The sequence below is a fragment of the Engystomops pustulosus genome, chromosome 8, assembly GCF_040894005.1.
Source record: "Engystomops pustulosus chromosome 8, aEngPut4.maternal, whole genome shotgun sequence".
Classification (NCBI taxonomy): domain Eukaryota; kingdom Metazoa; phylum Chordata; class Amphibia; order Anura; family Leptodactylidae; genus Engystomops; species Engystomops pustulosus.
Genome location: NC_092418.1, coordinates 50228748 through 50245921, shown reverse-complemented (window position 1 = coordinate 50245921; position 17174 = coordinate 50228748). Strand labels below are relative to the sequence as shown.

At 40.6% G+C, this 17174-nt stretch overlaps 1 protein-coding gene across 1 annotated transcript in view; it reads right to left on the bottom strand.

The window, feature by feature from the left end:
• Positions 1–17174, bottom strand: part of PGAP1 (post-GPI attachment to proteins inositol deacylase 1) — a 316353-nt gene that overhangs the window by 265663 nt on the left and 33516 nt on the right. Inside the window, exons 3-5 of the mRNA XM_072120897.1 lie at positions 16269–16444; positions 14155–14326; positions 5554–5714 (exon numbers count right to left, since the gene is read on the bottom strand). Coding sequence (XP_071976998.1) covers positions 5554–5714; positions 14155–14326; positions 16269–16444 — 509 coding nt within the window. The remainder of the gene's footprint in view (positions 1–5553; positions 5715–14154; positions 14327–16268; positions 16445–17174) is intronic.

Genomic DNA, 17174 nt, shown 5'->3' with positions numbered 1-17174 from the left:
CTTTCTTTATGTGATAAGTTTTTTTGGTTATGCACAGGGACAGAAAACCGATGCATATAAAGACAACCCATCCTTACATACTAAAAATAATGGGCCTCATTTACTAAGGGTCCAAACCGCGCATTTTCGTCGGGTTTCCCGAATATTTCCGATATGCGCCGAATTGCCCCAGGATTTTGCCGCACTCGATCAGATTATGGCGCATTACACTGTGTAAGGTAAAGAAGAGCTTGTGGATCGCTTGTTCAAGCTAGCCTGTAAAAGTAAATTTAAAAAGTTAAAAACATTAAATAAAAACATTTTCTAATAAAAAGAATTAATTAAATAAAGTTAAAGTCCCCTAAACACAAACATTTACTATACACATGCAATAAAGTGAAAAAAACCCTAAATCGCCAAAACCCCCCACATATTTGGTATTGCCGCGTCCGTAACTACCCGTACAATAACTCAAACATTATTGGACCCGCTCGGTGAAAGCCGTAAATACAAAACCTGAAAAACTTGCCAAAAATTGACATTTTTAATAAAATCTCTACACAAAAATGTTCCAAAAAGTTACCAAAAAAAGTGCGCCAAAATGGTACCACTGAAAGAAGAACTCAACACGTAAAAAATAAGCCCTAAACTAGCTCTATTAACCAAAAAATATTAAAGTTACCGTATATACTCGAGTATAAGCCGACCCGAGTATAAGCCGAGGCCCCTAATTTTACCACAAAATACTGGGAAAACCTATTGACTCGAGTATAAGCCGAGGGTGGGAAATGCATTGGTCACAGCCTCCCCAGTATATAGCCTGCCAGCCCCTGCCCCAGTGTATATAGCCTGCCAGCCCCTGCCCCAGTGTATATAGCCTGTCAGCCCCTGCCCCAGTGTATATAGCCTGCCAGCCCCTGCCCCAGTGTATATAGCCTGCCAGACCCTGTCCCAGTGTATATAGCCTGCCAGACCCTGCCCCAGTGTATATAGCCTGCCAGACCCTGCCCCAGTGTATATAGCCTGCCAGACCCTGCCCCAGTGTATATAGCCTGCCAGACCCTGTCCCAGTGTATATAGCCTGCCAGACCCTGCCCCAGTGTATATAGCCTGCCGCCACGTATTTTTTTGACTCGAGTATAAGCAGAGTTTGGGTTTTTCAGCACATTTTTTGTGCTGAAAAACTAGGCTTATACTCGAGTATATAAGGTATGTCTCTGAAAAGGTGGCGATGAAAAAACAAATGAGAGTTCCTCTATATTAGGTTTTATCCAGCAAAATGGTAAAAATAAATGAAAAACTACATAAATGAGGTATCACCGTAATCGTAGTGACCTGTAGAATAAAGATAATATAATATTTTTAGTTTACGACCCCCAAAAAATACGAAAAGAAAGGAAACCAAAATTGCCAATTTTCTTTTCACCCATACATTCAAGAGTTAATAAAATCTCATCAATAAGCTAATGGCCCACTAAAATGAAGTATTTGTAAAGTGCATCTCATGTCTCAAAAAATAAGTCCATATACTGTATATGCCAAATTGCCAAAAAAATAAAGATTGTATAGCCAATAAAAAGTGACAATGCAAAATCTGCTCTTAATGGCGCAGCTTCCCTTCGATGCCCTGGCATGTGCCCATACAGCAGGTTACCACCACATATGGGGTATTGTTATACGCGGGAGGGATTGGGTATCAAATTTTGTGGAGTATTTTGGTATTTTTTCCACTGAGAATTTGTACATTTTTTGAAAAACACAATAATTTAGCCAAAAAAATCTTACTTTCAAAATTGCATCCGATTTTGTTTTAACCCCTGTAAAACAATTAAAGGGTAAACAAACTTCATAAAAGTTGTTTTACGTACGTTAAGGGGAATAGTTTCTATTATTGGGTAATTTATGGGGTTTTATTTTTATTTAGGCCTCTCAAAGTGACTTGAAATCTGAGCAGGTCCCTCAATAGCAAAATTTAGCGTTTTTACTGAAAATGTGAAAAATCGCACCTAACGTTCAAAGCTCCATAACATTCTACAAAATAAGAGTATGCATAAAAAACCATGTCCACATAAAGAAGAGATTTAGTGAATGTTCGTTAAGTTTTTTTGCAGTTATGACTATATATGGAAAAAGTAGAATATTTTGAAGTTCGAAAATCGAGAATTTTTCCAAATTTTCACCAAATTTCTGATTTTCTCATAAATAAATGCAAAACATACCATCAAAATTTCTCTACTAACCTGAAGTACAAAGTGTCACGACAAAACATTTTTAAAATCACTTTGATATGTTAAAGCGTTTCAAAGTTATAACCATTTAAAGTGACACAGGGCAGATTTGAAAAAATGGGCCGTGTCAGGAAGGTGAAAAGTGGCTTCGGCGTTAAGAGGTTAAATTAGGTGAGGAGTCTCTGGTTTTTATTTATTTTTTTTAATAGGTCAACGGGTAAGAGCTCCATAAAAGATGGATTTCTAGAAAATACATTTCATATCCTACCTGAGGGTGCCAGTGGATTAGTGGGGCAAAACCTAACGATAGGTCCTCTTTAAGAGGATTAGTGTCTTCAGGGGGATACAGCACACTGGTCATTTATCAGTTCTTCTTCGTTTGATGTAGATTCATTATGGACATATTAGGCTGAAGAAATGCTAGGGGCATCCTGACCCATCAGAGGCGCCTGGATATAATGCAGAGCCAAGTCATACCACAGATTCCTTCATCACTATCTTCCCTGATTTTATTAAACACGGAGGTCACCACAAACCCTTCACATTCTATAGTAGGTTTTCTGGGTAACTTTCTTGGAATATATCTTTCCATACAGGGGGCCATTAAAATGTATGCACCAGGAGGAAATGAACCAAGTATGGGACTTGCCACCTAGGTAACTAATACCAGATTAAAGTTTCTCTGTGGAGTCAGAGGGGTCCATTCAGCTGCTCTCAGCACCAGTACTCATCTGGGAGGTTGAAGGAAGGTCACACATGCAACACAAAGGATGCAAGTAACAAAAACCACTGTAGCATTTTGCCTGGTCCTATGCTACTGTCTGTGTTCTTAAATTGAGCGCCATCTGTGTCCCTCGCCTAGATTCCAACCCTTTTTCCAGCAAAGGATGACAGTCCAGCGATGCAGAAGTCTGTCGGAATAACCCTCGATGTGCTGGCAGGTCTGCCGCGCGCACTGAAATGGATCACTCAGCAGAATTTGCACCAGGATGCATCCAGTATGGGTAACAGCATACTCAAATCCAGCCAGAAAAATAACTAAAATGCCATAAACTCCCTCAATATTTACATCCTGCTCAACAAGGGTATAGGTAGGCCAAATGATGAAGTATTGGGCACGTTTATTCGATATAACCCATCCACCTCACAGGTGTGGCATAATAAGATGCTGATTAATAACATCACAATTTCAGGAAATGCGTTGGGCTATAAACTGTGCAGTTTTACCATAGCACAATACCATAGATGCTGCAAGTTTTGAGAGGATGCAAGTGGCATACTCAATGGTGGAATTTCCACCATTGAGATTGCTTGAGAACTGAATGGTCATTTCTGTACCATAAGCAGTCTCCAAAAGGTGCTGCAGAATTTGGCAGTACATCCAGCTGGGCTCACATTTACAGCCTACATGTAACCAGGCCAGGACTTCCATATGCAGCATCTTCACCTCCAAGGTTGATTCTGCAAATCGAGTGTTTCAGCAGCTGTCTAAGAATTTCTAAAACTGTTAAGCCATCTTTTCTGCATATTCATAGTCCCCAACGGAACCTCCACACTATAGAAGTTTTTCTGCCGAAACTGACATGAGTAGGGAAACTGCTTGCAATCAATGGCAACTGGAATGCTAGAGAGCTGTTCTCTTCACAGATGAATCCTAGTTTTCCCATGTACAGTGCAGATGGCAAACTCCATATATGCAGTCATGTGTGCGAGCGGTTTGCAGATGTCAACATTGTGAATCGAGTGGCCATTGGTGGTGGTAAGATTATGGTATGGGCAGGCTTATGTTATGGACATGAAACATGTCCTGGCTGCCCCAAAGGACCTTTGATGATGTAATCGGGATATGCGATTTTCAAGTCATATGACCCGAAGCAGAGAAAGTTCACTACATGTAGTGAGCTGTCTGTGCCCTGCAGCTACATGGAGAATGTGAGCAGCTGTAAGGCTGGGGAGCTGCAGGAGATGTAAGGGACGGAGAATAAATAATAATTCTTTATATAGTGCACACAGATTACGCAGTGCTGCACAAAGCATGTCAAATTGGTCCATGTCCCCATGGGGCTGACACAATCTAAACAACAGTATGCTTTGGAGTGTGGGAGGAAACCGGAGAACCCACGCAAACACAGAGAGAACATACAAAATCTTTGCAGATATTGACCTAAATGGGATTCGAACCCAAGACCCCAGCGCTGCAAGGCAGAAGTGCTACTCACTCAGCCACCGTGCCGCCCATCACAGAGGAGATGAGAGGAATTGTTTTACACAGGGGATGAAAAGCTGGTGGTGGGGGGGTTATTTATTCTAAATGTTTGATAGATAATGAAACGTGGGGGGGAAGCAGGTTGGTAAACTGAGGGGGTGTGGAGCCGAAAGAATTTAGTAAATATGGTGCGAAGTAAGCATGAGGTGAGGTCATACCTGAGGTTTGAGCAGCTGTGTTAACATTTTCACAGTTGCTTACACTTTCAGCAATAAAGAAAAACTCTTTCAAAGCAGCCAAACGCATGGAAACATGTAAAACACATCCGTACTGACACATGTTTACAAATCCAATCACCAAAACGCCACATGTGAACACACCCTTAGGATACGAAGGGCATTAATCTTTATAAGGGGTTGAAAGCTGATGGTGTGTTGGGGGTGGGGTGGGGTTTGCAATGTAACAAGGCTGTATCTGTATATGCAGCAGAGCTGTGTGAATTTATATAGAAGAGATATCAGTGTGTGAATGTAGTGGAGCTATTACAGAGATGTGTGTGACCACCAAATGGGTGTCCAATATATATATCCTTTTTTGATGTTCAAATATGGGGTGCATCTTATGGGAAGGTGCTTCTTATAGTCCAAAAATAATTCTGTAGATGTTATTGTCATTTAATGAAATAATCTGTAGCAACACTGCATTATTTTACTTAGAGGTCTCGGAGAGAGTTACTCACAATTAGCACGAGATGACATCTAGTCATAATATACATTATCAATTTCCCAATTTGGTAAAAAGGGTTTTTTAGGATATTATTCCCGTTGCATATCCTTAGGATAGGCTGTGAGGTCACATTCACAGAGTTTGCTTGAATTGTGTTTTGAAAGGGCAGCAAGGAGGAGTTTCTCCCAACAGCATATCCATTTACCCTCAAGTGCTGGAGATCAAGGATGAGGACCATTTGCTTTGCGTTGTTTATGTACATGTGGTACTTGTAAAAGCATATGTGCTGCCTGCTGCTTTTCAAAACGTAATTCAATAACACAACTTTAGTATTATAAAGAGAACCCTTCGGAATCTATTAAAATGTTAAATCCATGATTACAGAATCAATATAAAAAGAGAAAATTGTATTACCACTACAGACAAGGCACCGTTCCTCATATTAAGGGATGGCAAAATTGTCAATCCTGAGCGAACTTGGTAATCTCGAAATCCACCAGCAACAGAAAGTACAGTTATATTTTGCAGTTCATGTGCATTCAGATTCCAGTAATCATTCACTAAGGCATAAAAATCTGTTAAAAAAGGATACATAAAAATAAAAATCTAAATACATCTGGGATAATGCAATATCAACTACAGGCATTTTTACCAGTTATAACTTTATGTTCAAGTGCATGTTCCTATGGCAGTATTCAATACCATGTGGGGGAGGTTTTAAACGCCAGCCTTTGCGTTCCCCCACTACCAGCGTTCCATACGTTGGATTTACTATGAGGCCCTGGCCTGGTCAAATCTGGTCTAAAAAGGAGGAGTACTTGCGAGATACTTTGAGTACTTTTCAGGGGAAGATTTAATAATGCAGGCATGTCGGGGCTTTATTTTAACCCTTTCACCTTTAAGCTCTGTCATGCCCAAAGAGGCATGCAGCGCAGTATCAGCAAATCAGGAAAAAAGGTACCCTCACATGCCAGAAACAGTGGACAAGACTTGCTGCATCTCCCCAATGTTGTCAAATAGAAGGTCAAAATTCATTTCATTACAAAAATGTTAATTTATTACGCTATAGTTACAATATACACAACATCAACATAACACAAATTTCACATAATATGAGCCACAATATGCACAATTTATACAATATAAAAAAGTAAAAAATAAGATGCAAAAGCTCCACCCACTACCAACATTTCCATTTCACGAACACAACGTAGCCAGTTCTTGACTATACAGGGTTATTGCAGTCGGAACAAAAAGATGTGCTATAATGTTCCCTATGGGTTTTCAGCTATGGAATTAAATGAGAGATTTTTGCCTTGAATATGCCAGACAGATTAAAAAAATATATATAAACACAGTGGAAACCCTTAGTCACCATGAGTCAATCTCTGGTTGACAGCAACGCATGATGCTGAGGCTAGGGATTCGCTCATGTGCAGCATTAAGAGGACATCACCAATTATGGCCCAAAGCGACAGTAGGCACCAGAGACAGAATGCTTTCATTGGCACACTTTCTTTTTTGGTTCATCGGGGACCATTTTTATTACGCCTTCTTAAAATTCACACCTTGTCTGGCAATTGTGAAAAGTTGCTAAAATAGGGGAAAAGATTATCACAAAGTAACTTAAATGGTCTCTAAATACTGGTGCAAATTTTTTACCAAAGCAAGCCAAGCAACAGGTAAGGAAGGTTAGAGAAGATTTAAATAAACACCAAAGATCATCCTCCAAAAAAAATCTTAATTCTCTCTATTCCAAGCATGCACTTAAAGTCAGAAATATTCTCTATAGGGGGTCGTGACCTGGCTGAGCATGCAGGGCGACGTAAGTAGGGATAGCTCCCACCAATTATCCTGCTTTTACCTGGTTCCTGTCTGAGCCCTGGCTCCAAAACCGGTGATCCAGCTGCAGACATCAACTGGCACATGCCCAAAAAATGCTTTCTAATCCACCAGAAGCGTGAAAGCATCTTGTGGCCCAGATTTCCAACATGGCACCGGTGCCTCTGCATCCACGCCCGCTAAATTCTGCAGCCAGAAGCACATTGCAGACCGGCTGGGATGCTTTTCCACTCAGACACGAGTAGGCCGATCAGGCCCTCCTGAAGTTACATGGCAGCGGTCAGCTAGACCAGTCAGCAGGGACCGGATCTGTCGGAGGATGAGCTCTCTGATCATATGGAGGTGGGTGACCGATTGACTTCAGACACCTAGGTCGGTCATGGCTTCCACACAGGCTGCCACACATCAGCTCCCTCACACAGCAGCTGGAGGGACTGAGCGAAGACCTATCCATTCTGTGACATGATGTGCATAAAATATCTGAACGCACTACAGAGGTAGATCAGAAAACCTCAGAACTGGAGTATGATATGGCAAAATGTAAAAAAGCTTCAAGACGTGGGCAGGATGAGATTGGCGCTCCTTAGGAGAAAACCAATGATCGAGAAAATAGGACATGCAGAAATAACTTGTGGCTGGTGGGGATAATTTAAAAGGAAGAAGGTCAAGACTCCACAACATTTATTGAACAATGGCTACATTAAAAATTTGGAAAAGAAACGTTGTCCCTGGGAACTCACTAAACTATCGCATCTAGGTGATAAAGGGAAAATAAAATCTTTCAGTGGCTGCAGGAGGAGCTATCACTGCTTCTAGTTGCTTCTACAGATAAGTGCGCCATGCGTTTGAGGCACAAAAACTACTAACTCCTCTAGATACAAAAACAGACCCACTTATTAGCTTTGTAGCTAATGCGCCCCATCTACCAGGACTTATATCGTTGATGTACCTACTCTTACTTGCCAAATTCTTGGATGGCCACTCCTTTGGGTTAGGCAAAAGTGGGAAAGAGACGCAGGTGCTATTACGGATGACCAATGGGAGGGCATACTGAAGGCAATCGCGACTCTGTCTATTAGCGAGTCTGGAAGGCTGTCCCAAATTTTTATCCTATATCAAGTTTATCGTACACCAAAGTTCTTGCACGATATAGGAATCTGACCAGATGATACCTGCCCAAAGTGTGGGGAAGCTCCTGAAGATATGGCGCATATGCTGTGGACCCTCACGCACCTGTCCACCTTTTAGTCAGGAGTCTTGGACCTACTGGATAAGTTGAATTATTCTTATCGTATCGTGGATATCTAATCTATAATGGCTGGCAAAAGTCATATGGCTGGACCAGGTTGCAGCCCTACAAATCTCTTCTATTGAAGCTTCTCTTTTCTCTCTCCAGGAGGTCGCCATGGCCCGATTTGATTGCGCTTTTGTTGATTCCGGAGCAAGTAGATGTTGTGGTGTATATGCTGCCTTGATGATCATCTGGATCCATCTCGCAATTGAGGCTTTGGATGCTTTTCTGCCTTTATTCTTTCCACCATATTGAAGGAGGTGGTTACAATCTTTCTGCCAAGGTTCGGTTTACTCTAAATATCGCAATAAGGCTCTTCTGACATCTAATGAGTGCCATGCAACTTCTTTTTGATTCGTCGGTTCTTGGCAGAAGGAAGGCAGGATGATCGCTTGATTTCAGAAGAGACCTTGGGAACAAAAGTTTTGTCTAGTGTTAGAGTTCTTCTGTCATTAGCCATTTTTAAATAGTGTTCTCTAATTGAGAAGGCCAGTATTTCCCCCCATCTCCTAGCTGATGTGATAGCTGTCAAAAATGTTACTTTTAAAGTAAGATCTTTTACGTTATCTGACTCGAGTGGTTCGAAGGGGGGACCTGCTAGATAATTTAAGACTAATGAAAGATCACAAGTTGGAATTTTTAGTTTGAATTTAGATCTTAACCGGGAAGTAAGAGAAATATTGGGAGATAATTGATTAGGGGTTTCTGTGCCACAAAAAGATACAAATCTTTTCCATATTTTTGAATATATAGCAAAGGTTACTGGTTTATGACTTGCCTTTAGCGTAAAAATGACACTGACAAGCCTCTAGATCTCGATAGTCTCCACTCAGGATCCAGGCCAAAAGGTTGAGGGCTTGAGGGTTTGGATGATACACTGGCCGGTAGTAGTATTGGTTCTGCTACTGCTAGATCCTTAAGGGCCGTAAACCAATTCTTTTTTGGCCAAAATGGGACTATTACAATCACCTTTGCTCTGTCTGATAACATTTTCTATATCATCTTTGTAATTACAGGAATTGGGGGTAAAGCATACATTAAAGGAGCGTACCACTTGTGACAATGAATCCATTTGGGAGACCTAATCTGCCTTGTGTTTCGGGATTTGCGCCGCTTTGACAGGGATTTCAGCTTTCATGCGACAGAAACCAGGGGGTGGCGTGTCGTTGGACGATCCGACTGATTCGGACTAAGATTCAAATCAAGTTTCAGATCCAATGCACTTACATACACCAGGAAAAAGATGGTGAACTCCGGTGGACCTGAGCGGGGAAGCGACACATGCAGGATATCGGGCGTACTATCTTCGTGAATCGCGGCACCATACATGGTCGTCGGACAATGCACTTTCGGGAACTCCAAGGGACCGGGTAAGTAAATGTACCCCAATATGTTGTTCTTTGCCCAGGAGAAGATTCTTTTTGGCAGACGTACCAGATCCAGATTCCTGGTGCCTCCTTGATGACAGAAATAGGCTACTGTCACCGTCACATGGTCCAAATAAATTTTGACATGAAAATTCTTCAGATATTGGGGGCTCCCTTTCAAAACTGCTCTCAGTTATCAATAATTTGAGGAACCTCTCTGAATTGTCAAGGGCCATAGGCCTTGAAGACAATTTCCCTACAGGTATGCTCCCCAACCTGACAAACTTGCATCTGTCTGTATGACTTACAGGCCAGGGAAACCAGTTAAACCCCTTCTTTAGAGGTTCTTCTTCTATCCACCATACTAGGAACGACTTGATGGATGGTGATGGAGCTTCTGATCCAGATGGAGAGGATTTTTGTCCCAGGAAGATAAAATCCAGTTCTGGAAGGTTCTCGTTTGACTTTGGCTCCACTGAACCGAACTTATACAGGTAGGTCAGATGACCCAGAACCTTCATCGCCTCCCTCACTGTACAGCTGCGATGTTCCAGAAAGGATATTATTTTTTGTATCATAAAAAAAGAAAAGACATCTGGAAACTTGAATTTATTAGTGTCCCTAGGAAAAATAGTCTCCTTGCTGGGAGAAAGTCTGGACTTCTCCCAGTTGATAATCCATCCCAACTGTTGCAGTGTTGAAATAATTAAGTGTGCAATCAATTCCTTTTCCGTCCTTCCAATTATTAGTAGATTATCAAAATATGGAATGACTCTAACCTTCCTCATTCTTAAAATGGGCCACAACCTCTATTGTAATTTTGGAGACCGTCCTTGGGGCTGATGAGACTCCAAACGGTAAGGCCCTGAACTGGAAAGGGAACCACGAACCAGAGATATTTCTGGGACAGTGAGTAATTCGGCACATGGTAATATGCATCCATTACGTTTATTGTACATAAGAACGCATGCTGAGGAATTAGGTTTGTGGCTGAACTCATGTTCTCCATCTTGAAATTCCTGTATAGGATACATTTGTTTAGACGTTTTAAATTGAAAATGAGACGAAAGGAGCCATTGGGTTTTTTTAAATCAGAAAGAGTTGCGCAATAATGTCCGCCCAATACAGAATTTTCCGGTACTGGTGTTATTACTCCCATGTCCTGAAGTTTCAAGACTTCTTGCCATAGTTGGAGAGAGAGTCCGATTTGGTTGCTTGGTCACTATAAATTTTCTGTGAGGAAAAGCTGCTAGTTCCAACTTGTAGCCATTTTCCAACAGAATCAGAACCCAGGCGTTTGTCGTTATCTGGGACCAATTTTGGTAGAATCCCAGGAGTCTAACGCCCACTCTGGCGTCATTGTTTCCAAAAATGGTTGTGTCGCGTTGCTGTAACTAAGAAGAAAACCTCTTCCTCCTTTAGGATGACTCCACCTTCCTTGTTTTCCTTTTCCTTTATATCTTCTTTCTTTTGGATAACAAAAGGGCTGATTCTTAGGAACACTTTTTAGGATTGCGTCTAGTTCTGGTCCAAAAACAAATTCCCCTTCGAATGGGGTATCACACAATTTACACATAGAACAGAAGTCACGACTCCACTGTCTCAACCAGAGTGTACGCCTGGTTGAATTAGATAGTGCCCCCTCTTTAGCACTAAATCTCATGCATTCTGCTGAAGCGTCGGCTATAAATCCAGTGGCAGACTTTTACCGTTGGTATGGTATCTATAAGGACTTCTCTCGGAGATCCACTTCTGATATGATTCTCCAATTCTGTCAACCAAAACAACATTGTGCGAGACACAGATGTTGTTGCTATATTTGACCTAAGATTAAACATGCTTGATTCCCAGGCCTTTTTTTTTAGCAGACTATCTGGTTTCCTATCAAGCGGATCCTTAAGTTGTATAGCATCCTTAAACAGAAGGTCGGTCTTTTTTGCAATCTTTGTTACTTGCACATATACTTTAGGTGGATTGTTCAATAATCGAGAATCTTGCTCATCAAAAATTAATCAATTTTGGAATTCTCGGGACAATGAAATTCTATTCTCTGGTTCCCTCCATTTTTCTAAGATTAACTTTTTTAAGGTCTTGTTGACTAGAAAGAATCTCCTTTTCTTTGTTCTTAGGGTGCCAAAGAGTTTGTCCTGAACTGATTTTGACTCTTCAATATCCACAATTTTGAGAGAATCCATGACAGCTGTTTCTAAAACTTCCGAAACAAACCTGTATCTAGATTCCATCTTAGTAGCTGAAGAAGAAAGGTGGTTTGGCTTCGAATGGATCTGCATGTGGTGTAGAAGCCTGTTCACTGTCAGATTCTGAAAGCGACTATTATTCTTGGTCTTTTTCAAACAGGCACCGTTAATTAAACTTTTCATCTTGTCCATAAATGATTTTTCTTCTCGCATCAATCCGTCAATACACTCCTTGCACACAGGTTTTTTGTATTCGGTTGGCAGCTTATTATAGCACATATTACATCTACGGAAAGATGCTTTCTATTTCTCAACCTCTAGGTTTTTCCACCCACGTACTCTTTAGTTCTCTCCTTCTCTTTACAATTCTGCTAAAGAGATAGAGATTGGTCGAAAAACCACTCACATGAGTTATAGGCAGGTGTTCTAGCAGAAATATATCCATAGCAAGGGATTCCACGCTTCCAATGTAAATAGAGTATCATTCATTTAGATAAAATCTAAAACACATGTATACTACAGAAAGACAAATCCTGACCTTATTCAGAAACCTGCAGTATTCACACAGCACCTGCTGACAGAAATAAGAATTTAACGGGTTTGAAGGGGATTATTAGACCAGGACCAGATCTGCATCTGATGATAGCAATCCTTGAAGACCTCAGATCAGTGTGCGCCAAATTTTAATTTTGGCGCAGAGAGTTTTGAATTCAAATGCTGATTACGTCACTTCTGGTGAGATGCGCTCACCGGAAGTCGTCATTCGGCTCCCGAGACACGGTCGGGAGCAGCAAGATGGCGTTGACGGGTGTCTTTGGCTTCCCAGACCCGCAGACAGAGCTGGACGGAGATCTGGAGGGGATAGAAAGGCTGCTGCAGCACCGGTCGCTCCACGGTCTCCTGGGGTATGGAACTAGTCCCGCTCCCCTTAGGAACTCCCCCATATGGTTCCATTTAGAGGAGACAGGGAGAGAACTCTCCATTCTCTGCCCCGTGTAGGGACAGGAAACCACTGGTATTGGATGCAGGGGAGGGGGGGCTATTTAACCTTTCCACTTCCTGTCCCTGCAGGGTCAAGGGTCAACCTCCACGTGGGGCATCATGGGGGACGCTAGGGGAAAAGGATTTTTCTACACAACTGCCTAGAAATATACTGCTCTGTGTGTTGGGATGCGTGGAAGAGGTGCAACTGACTATGAGGGGTAAAATAGCCATAAGCTGTCCCTTATTGGTGGCGCAAAAAATGACCCGCTGGATACAAGCACTGTCGCCTACCGAGTCAGAATTCCTCAAAGCTAATGGCTTGTTACTAAATGAGCACAAAGTGTTGCAGATGAGGGGGAACCCTGACAAATTTGAGAAACTATGGAGTGCATGGCTAGACACACCTGGATTGGCATCGCAAGCATTACTGAGCAAAAGGATTAGATTGGGAGGCACAAATGTCAGGGTATAAATGACTGTCTATGATTGGGATGGGGGCTGAAGGACAGGGGTGTGAATAATATAATTTCATAAGTTAGGGATTGACGCATAAGACCCATCCTAAGATTTTAGAAGCTACCATGGGCCGGAAGTGGGGAGGTTTCTCACTAAATGGGGGCGATGTTTGTATTGTTTATATAAAAATTAAAAATCAATAAAGATCAGTCTAAAAAATATTCTCTGTAGTACTGAGGAGCTATGGGCTCTACCCCTTTCTCCCATGTCCGTTGATGTATTACTTGATGGATCACTTAGTAGAAGTGCAACCACAGCTCGGTAGCAATCATCATCAAGGGTAGCAGAAAAGTTCTCTATGCATGAATACAGATAAAATACATTAAGGTTACATTCAGATGACTGACTTAAATGGACCGGAACCCAGACAAAGCACATGGCCGGATAGAGCACTGCTCACCCCCCACTCTCTACAGAGAGAGTGCAATGCAATTGCAGTCAGGAAAAGGACCTTACCTAAACATTACCTCGGTGGCTGTGAACGCATGTAATAGACCTCTGTTAACTTATCAGTGTGTGAATAGCAGTCCGATCACTATTAATCTGATTCTAATTTTTAAAGAATGTTGTATTCCAAGTACATAGATGTAAGAGATGATGAAGTAACCACAGGCCCGTGCCTTCTGGAGAAAATATGAGGCACAAGCTGTTAACTACTGCCATAAATCAATAAGTTTGGGTAGATGAATATAAGCACTATATGGCTGCCCCATAATATCCTGATGAGCAGGCAATCTAATACATTCAGATAATAAGATCAGATATCTAATAAATGAGTTTCATTTTGCGTGATGCATATATTTAAAGTTAAACTTACCAGTTAGATAATAATCTATAGGCAACACTGGCATAACATGAGGAGTAGCTTGTGTAATAATGAGGTTTATCAGTTGAGGCTTAAAATTCTTTAGTGTAAATAACGCTCTTGCAATAAGGCCACCCATTGAATGTCCAAGAATTGTAACACTTTGTGGAGGTAATTCTTGGTTCTTAATAAATAAAGAAAACAAGTTAATGAATACACAATTAATATGCATCTCTTCTAGAAGCTTATTATATGTTTAAAAATACTGAATATTTCAGTATGGTGAAAGACAAATGACATATCTGCAGCAGCTACACAAATCTCTACTAGTTTGCAGTGCAGGATTTTAAGTTGTCAACATAAACTAACATTGAATAAATCATTAGTACTACTACTACTAGAACTTACTAAGCAAGAAGTTTAATGCCTCTTTTCTCTTATTTATTTATTTTTACTTCAGGGTTGTCAACAAACTCAATATAACCAAGGGCCACATTAGCCCAATTGTTGGATATTACTAAATTCTTTGCTACCCGAATCCCTTACATCCAGCTGACCTTCCCCAAACCATTGGCTGTAGCATGGGAATATGTGTGACTTGCTTCTTATCATCCTTTCCCTCATTCCCAAACTCACTCACAGATACTGAATAGATAAGAGAAAATGAAAATTACATGTCGCAGTTTCTGTTGACACCATTGCTTAATCTCCAGTTATGCTCTTCCATTATAGACGAGCAACACAGAAACTCTATATAAAAGGTTTCCATTAACCTGCCGAATCCCCTAGCTTTACATGTACAGAAAGCACTCTTCTTTAACGCTTCAGTCAATTATAATGGCCAACATTTTGTGGAGTGAAACACTATTGGGACAGTGGCAGGGCAGAGGTGTGAACAGCCTGTCGTCATCTCACTGAAGAGCAGGAAGTTTTACGGGTCTATAGAAAATATAATCTATAATATTTGCATTGCCATTTTCCTAGTGGCATAAAACTTAAAATTGGTCTACCGTTTATACTCAAGTATAAGCCGTGGCCCCTAATTTTACCACAAAAACCTGGTAAAACCTATATTTTTTTTTACTCGAATATAAGCAGAGTTTGGGTTTTCAGCACATTTTTTGTGCTGAAAAACTAGGCTTATACTCGAGTATATATAGCTGGTTGAGAGCTTGTTTTTTTGCAGAACATGTACTTTACAACAATACCATTTTCGCCTAGACACTTTTTTAAATCACTTTTTATTAAAAATTTGTTTGGTAAAAGATAGGCAAATTTATAATTGTAGGGGGGGGGTTGTAAATAAAATAAAGATTTTGTTTATTGTACATCATTTTTATATATGTGGGCCTCGGGGCATTCTTAGCAGGCTTCGGCATGGGCCCCCCTTCCCACTTGAAAAATATATATATATTTGTATACTCACACATGCAAACAAGAAAAATTGAAATATCACATGGTCATGAGTATTGAGATCCATTGCTCAGTATTGTGTAGAGGCACCTTTTGAGCTAGTACAGCCAGGAGTCATTTTGGGAATGATATTTATAAAAGGTAGTCTAATCGAATGGTGCACTCTGGGGTATTGGTTTAAAAGGTTTTATTTATAATCAATTACAAGGTTTTCAAGTCACAACGCGTTTCGGGCATAGGAACCCCTTTCTCAAGTGAAAAAGACTGATGCCAAGGATAACTGGAGAAAAATTTTGCGCAGTCAGCACCTAATATTTGCCATGCAAAGGTAGCCATGAGAAGGTAGCAATGTAGTTGTGCCTCTAAATGGCAACAGCTTAACCGTGAGGTGCTGCCATGAAGCCAGGTAAAGTTAAATCTAATTATCTTCCTAACCATAAAAGTCAGCAAGGTTAACAAATCTTTTTTGCGTTACACTTTAATGTGTAACAGGCTCCCTTTAAAGTTAATTTTAAGTGTGATGCCACCATTGGTCCATGAAAGGAACATGAATTGAAAATTTTCAATATACTTGATAAGGCAACTGAAGTGTTTATTAGGTTTTCGTATGCTGACAGGTTCCCATTATTGCTTATTTTAATTTGGTAAAAGAAATAAAAAACACCACACACACCTATGTATGTAAAAGGATATTTTTTTGTTTTAAATCTTACCTTATAAAGGCGTAGGATTGCTTTAATGCTAATATGTACAAATTCTGTTTGCTTTTGAAGGCTGCCACCATAAAGTGCAACAAGTTCCTCATTAAAATTGATGCTAAAAACATCAAAATGATACTTGTAATCGATGTTCTCTGCTTTTCGAAGAGAAATTGATCCAATAGAACGAGCTGAGGAAAAACAAAACATAAAACCTGTAGTAAGCAAAAAATATTTATTGTGGTTTCTTGCTTTACATAATAACTAATGATAACTTATACTTATGCAATTGCTGAGCATACTTGATGCTTCTCTTCCATCATAGATAAGAAAACTGAGAAAAATAAAATAAGAAATAAAAGTGGACATTTGTATTGTGTGTATGTACAAATAGAAGGTAATTTCTCAGGAATGCATTCAAGTTTTTTGCCAAAAATACTAGTGAACAGCCACCAATTGAGATTATTTCCACCTCTCACGCCATCTCTATACCCGTCTGCAAAGGGAGCATGGCCAGCGGCAGCAGAGCTAGCCAGCTATAACCATCGGACATTCAGGCCTGAAAGTTTGTAGGCTATAGCGGGATTGTACATCAGGTAAGATCTGGCAAAGAATTGTCCACCATTGCAGCTTCACGCCAAATACATAAGGTCAGTGCCTCCTGATGTAACCAGTGGCACTGTAGTGGCAGGAACTTCATCAAACACTGGTGCACTAGTGCCAGTATGTGAGGTATGTCCCCCATTAAGTGAATGTTTACCACCATATTTGTTTTAAGGTCAGCAGGTCAGCAGTTTCTTAAAACCAGCGAAGCCATTTTCACACATAGATCTTGAATTGAGTGCTCAAGCCCATTGATGGCCCCTCATATGTGTTTAAATTAAAAAACAAACCTTAAACATGTAAGCGCAAATTAACACA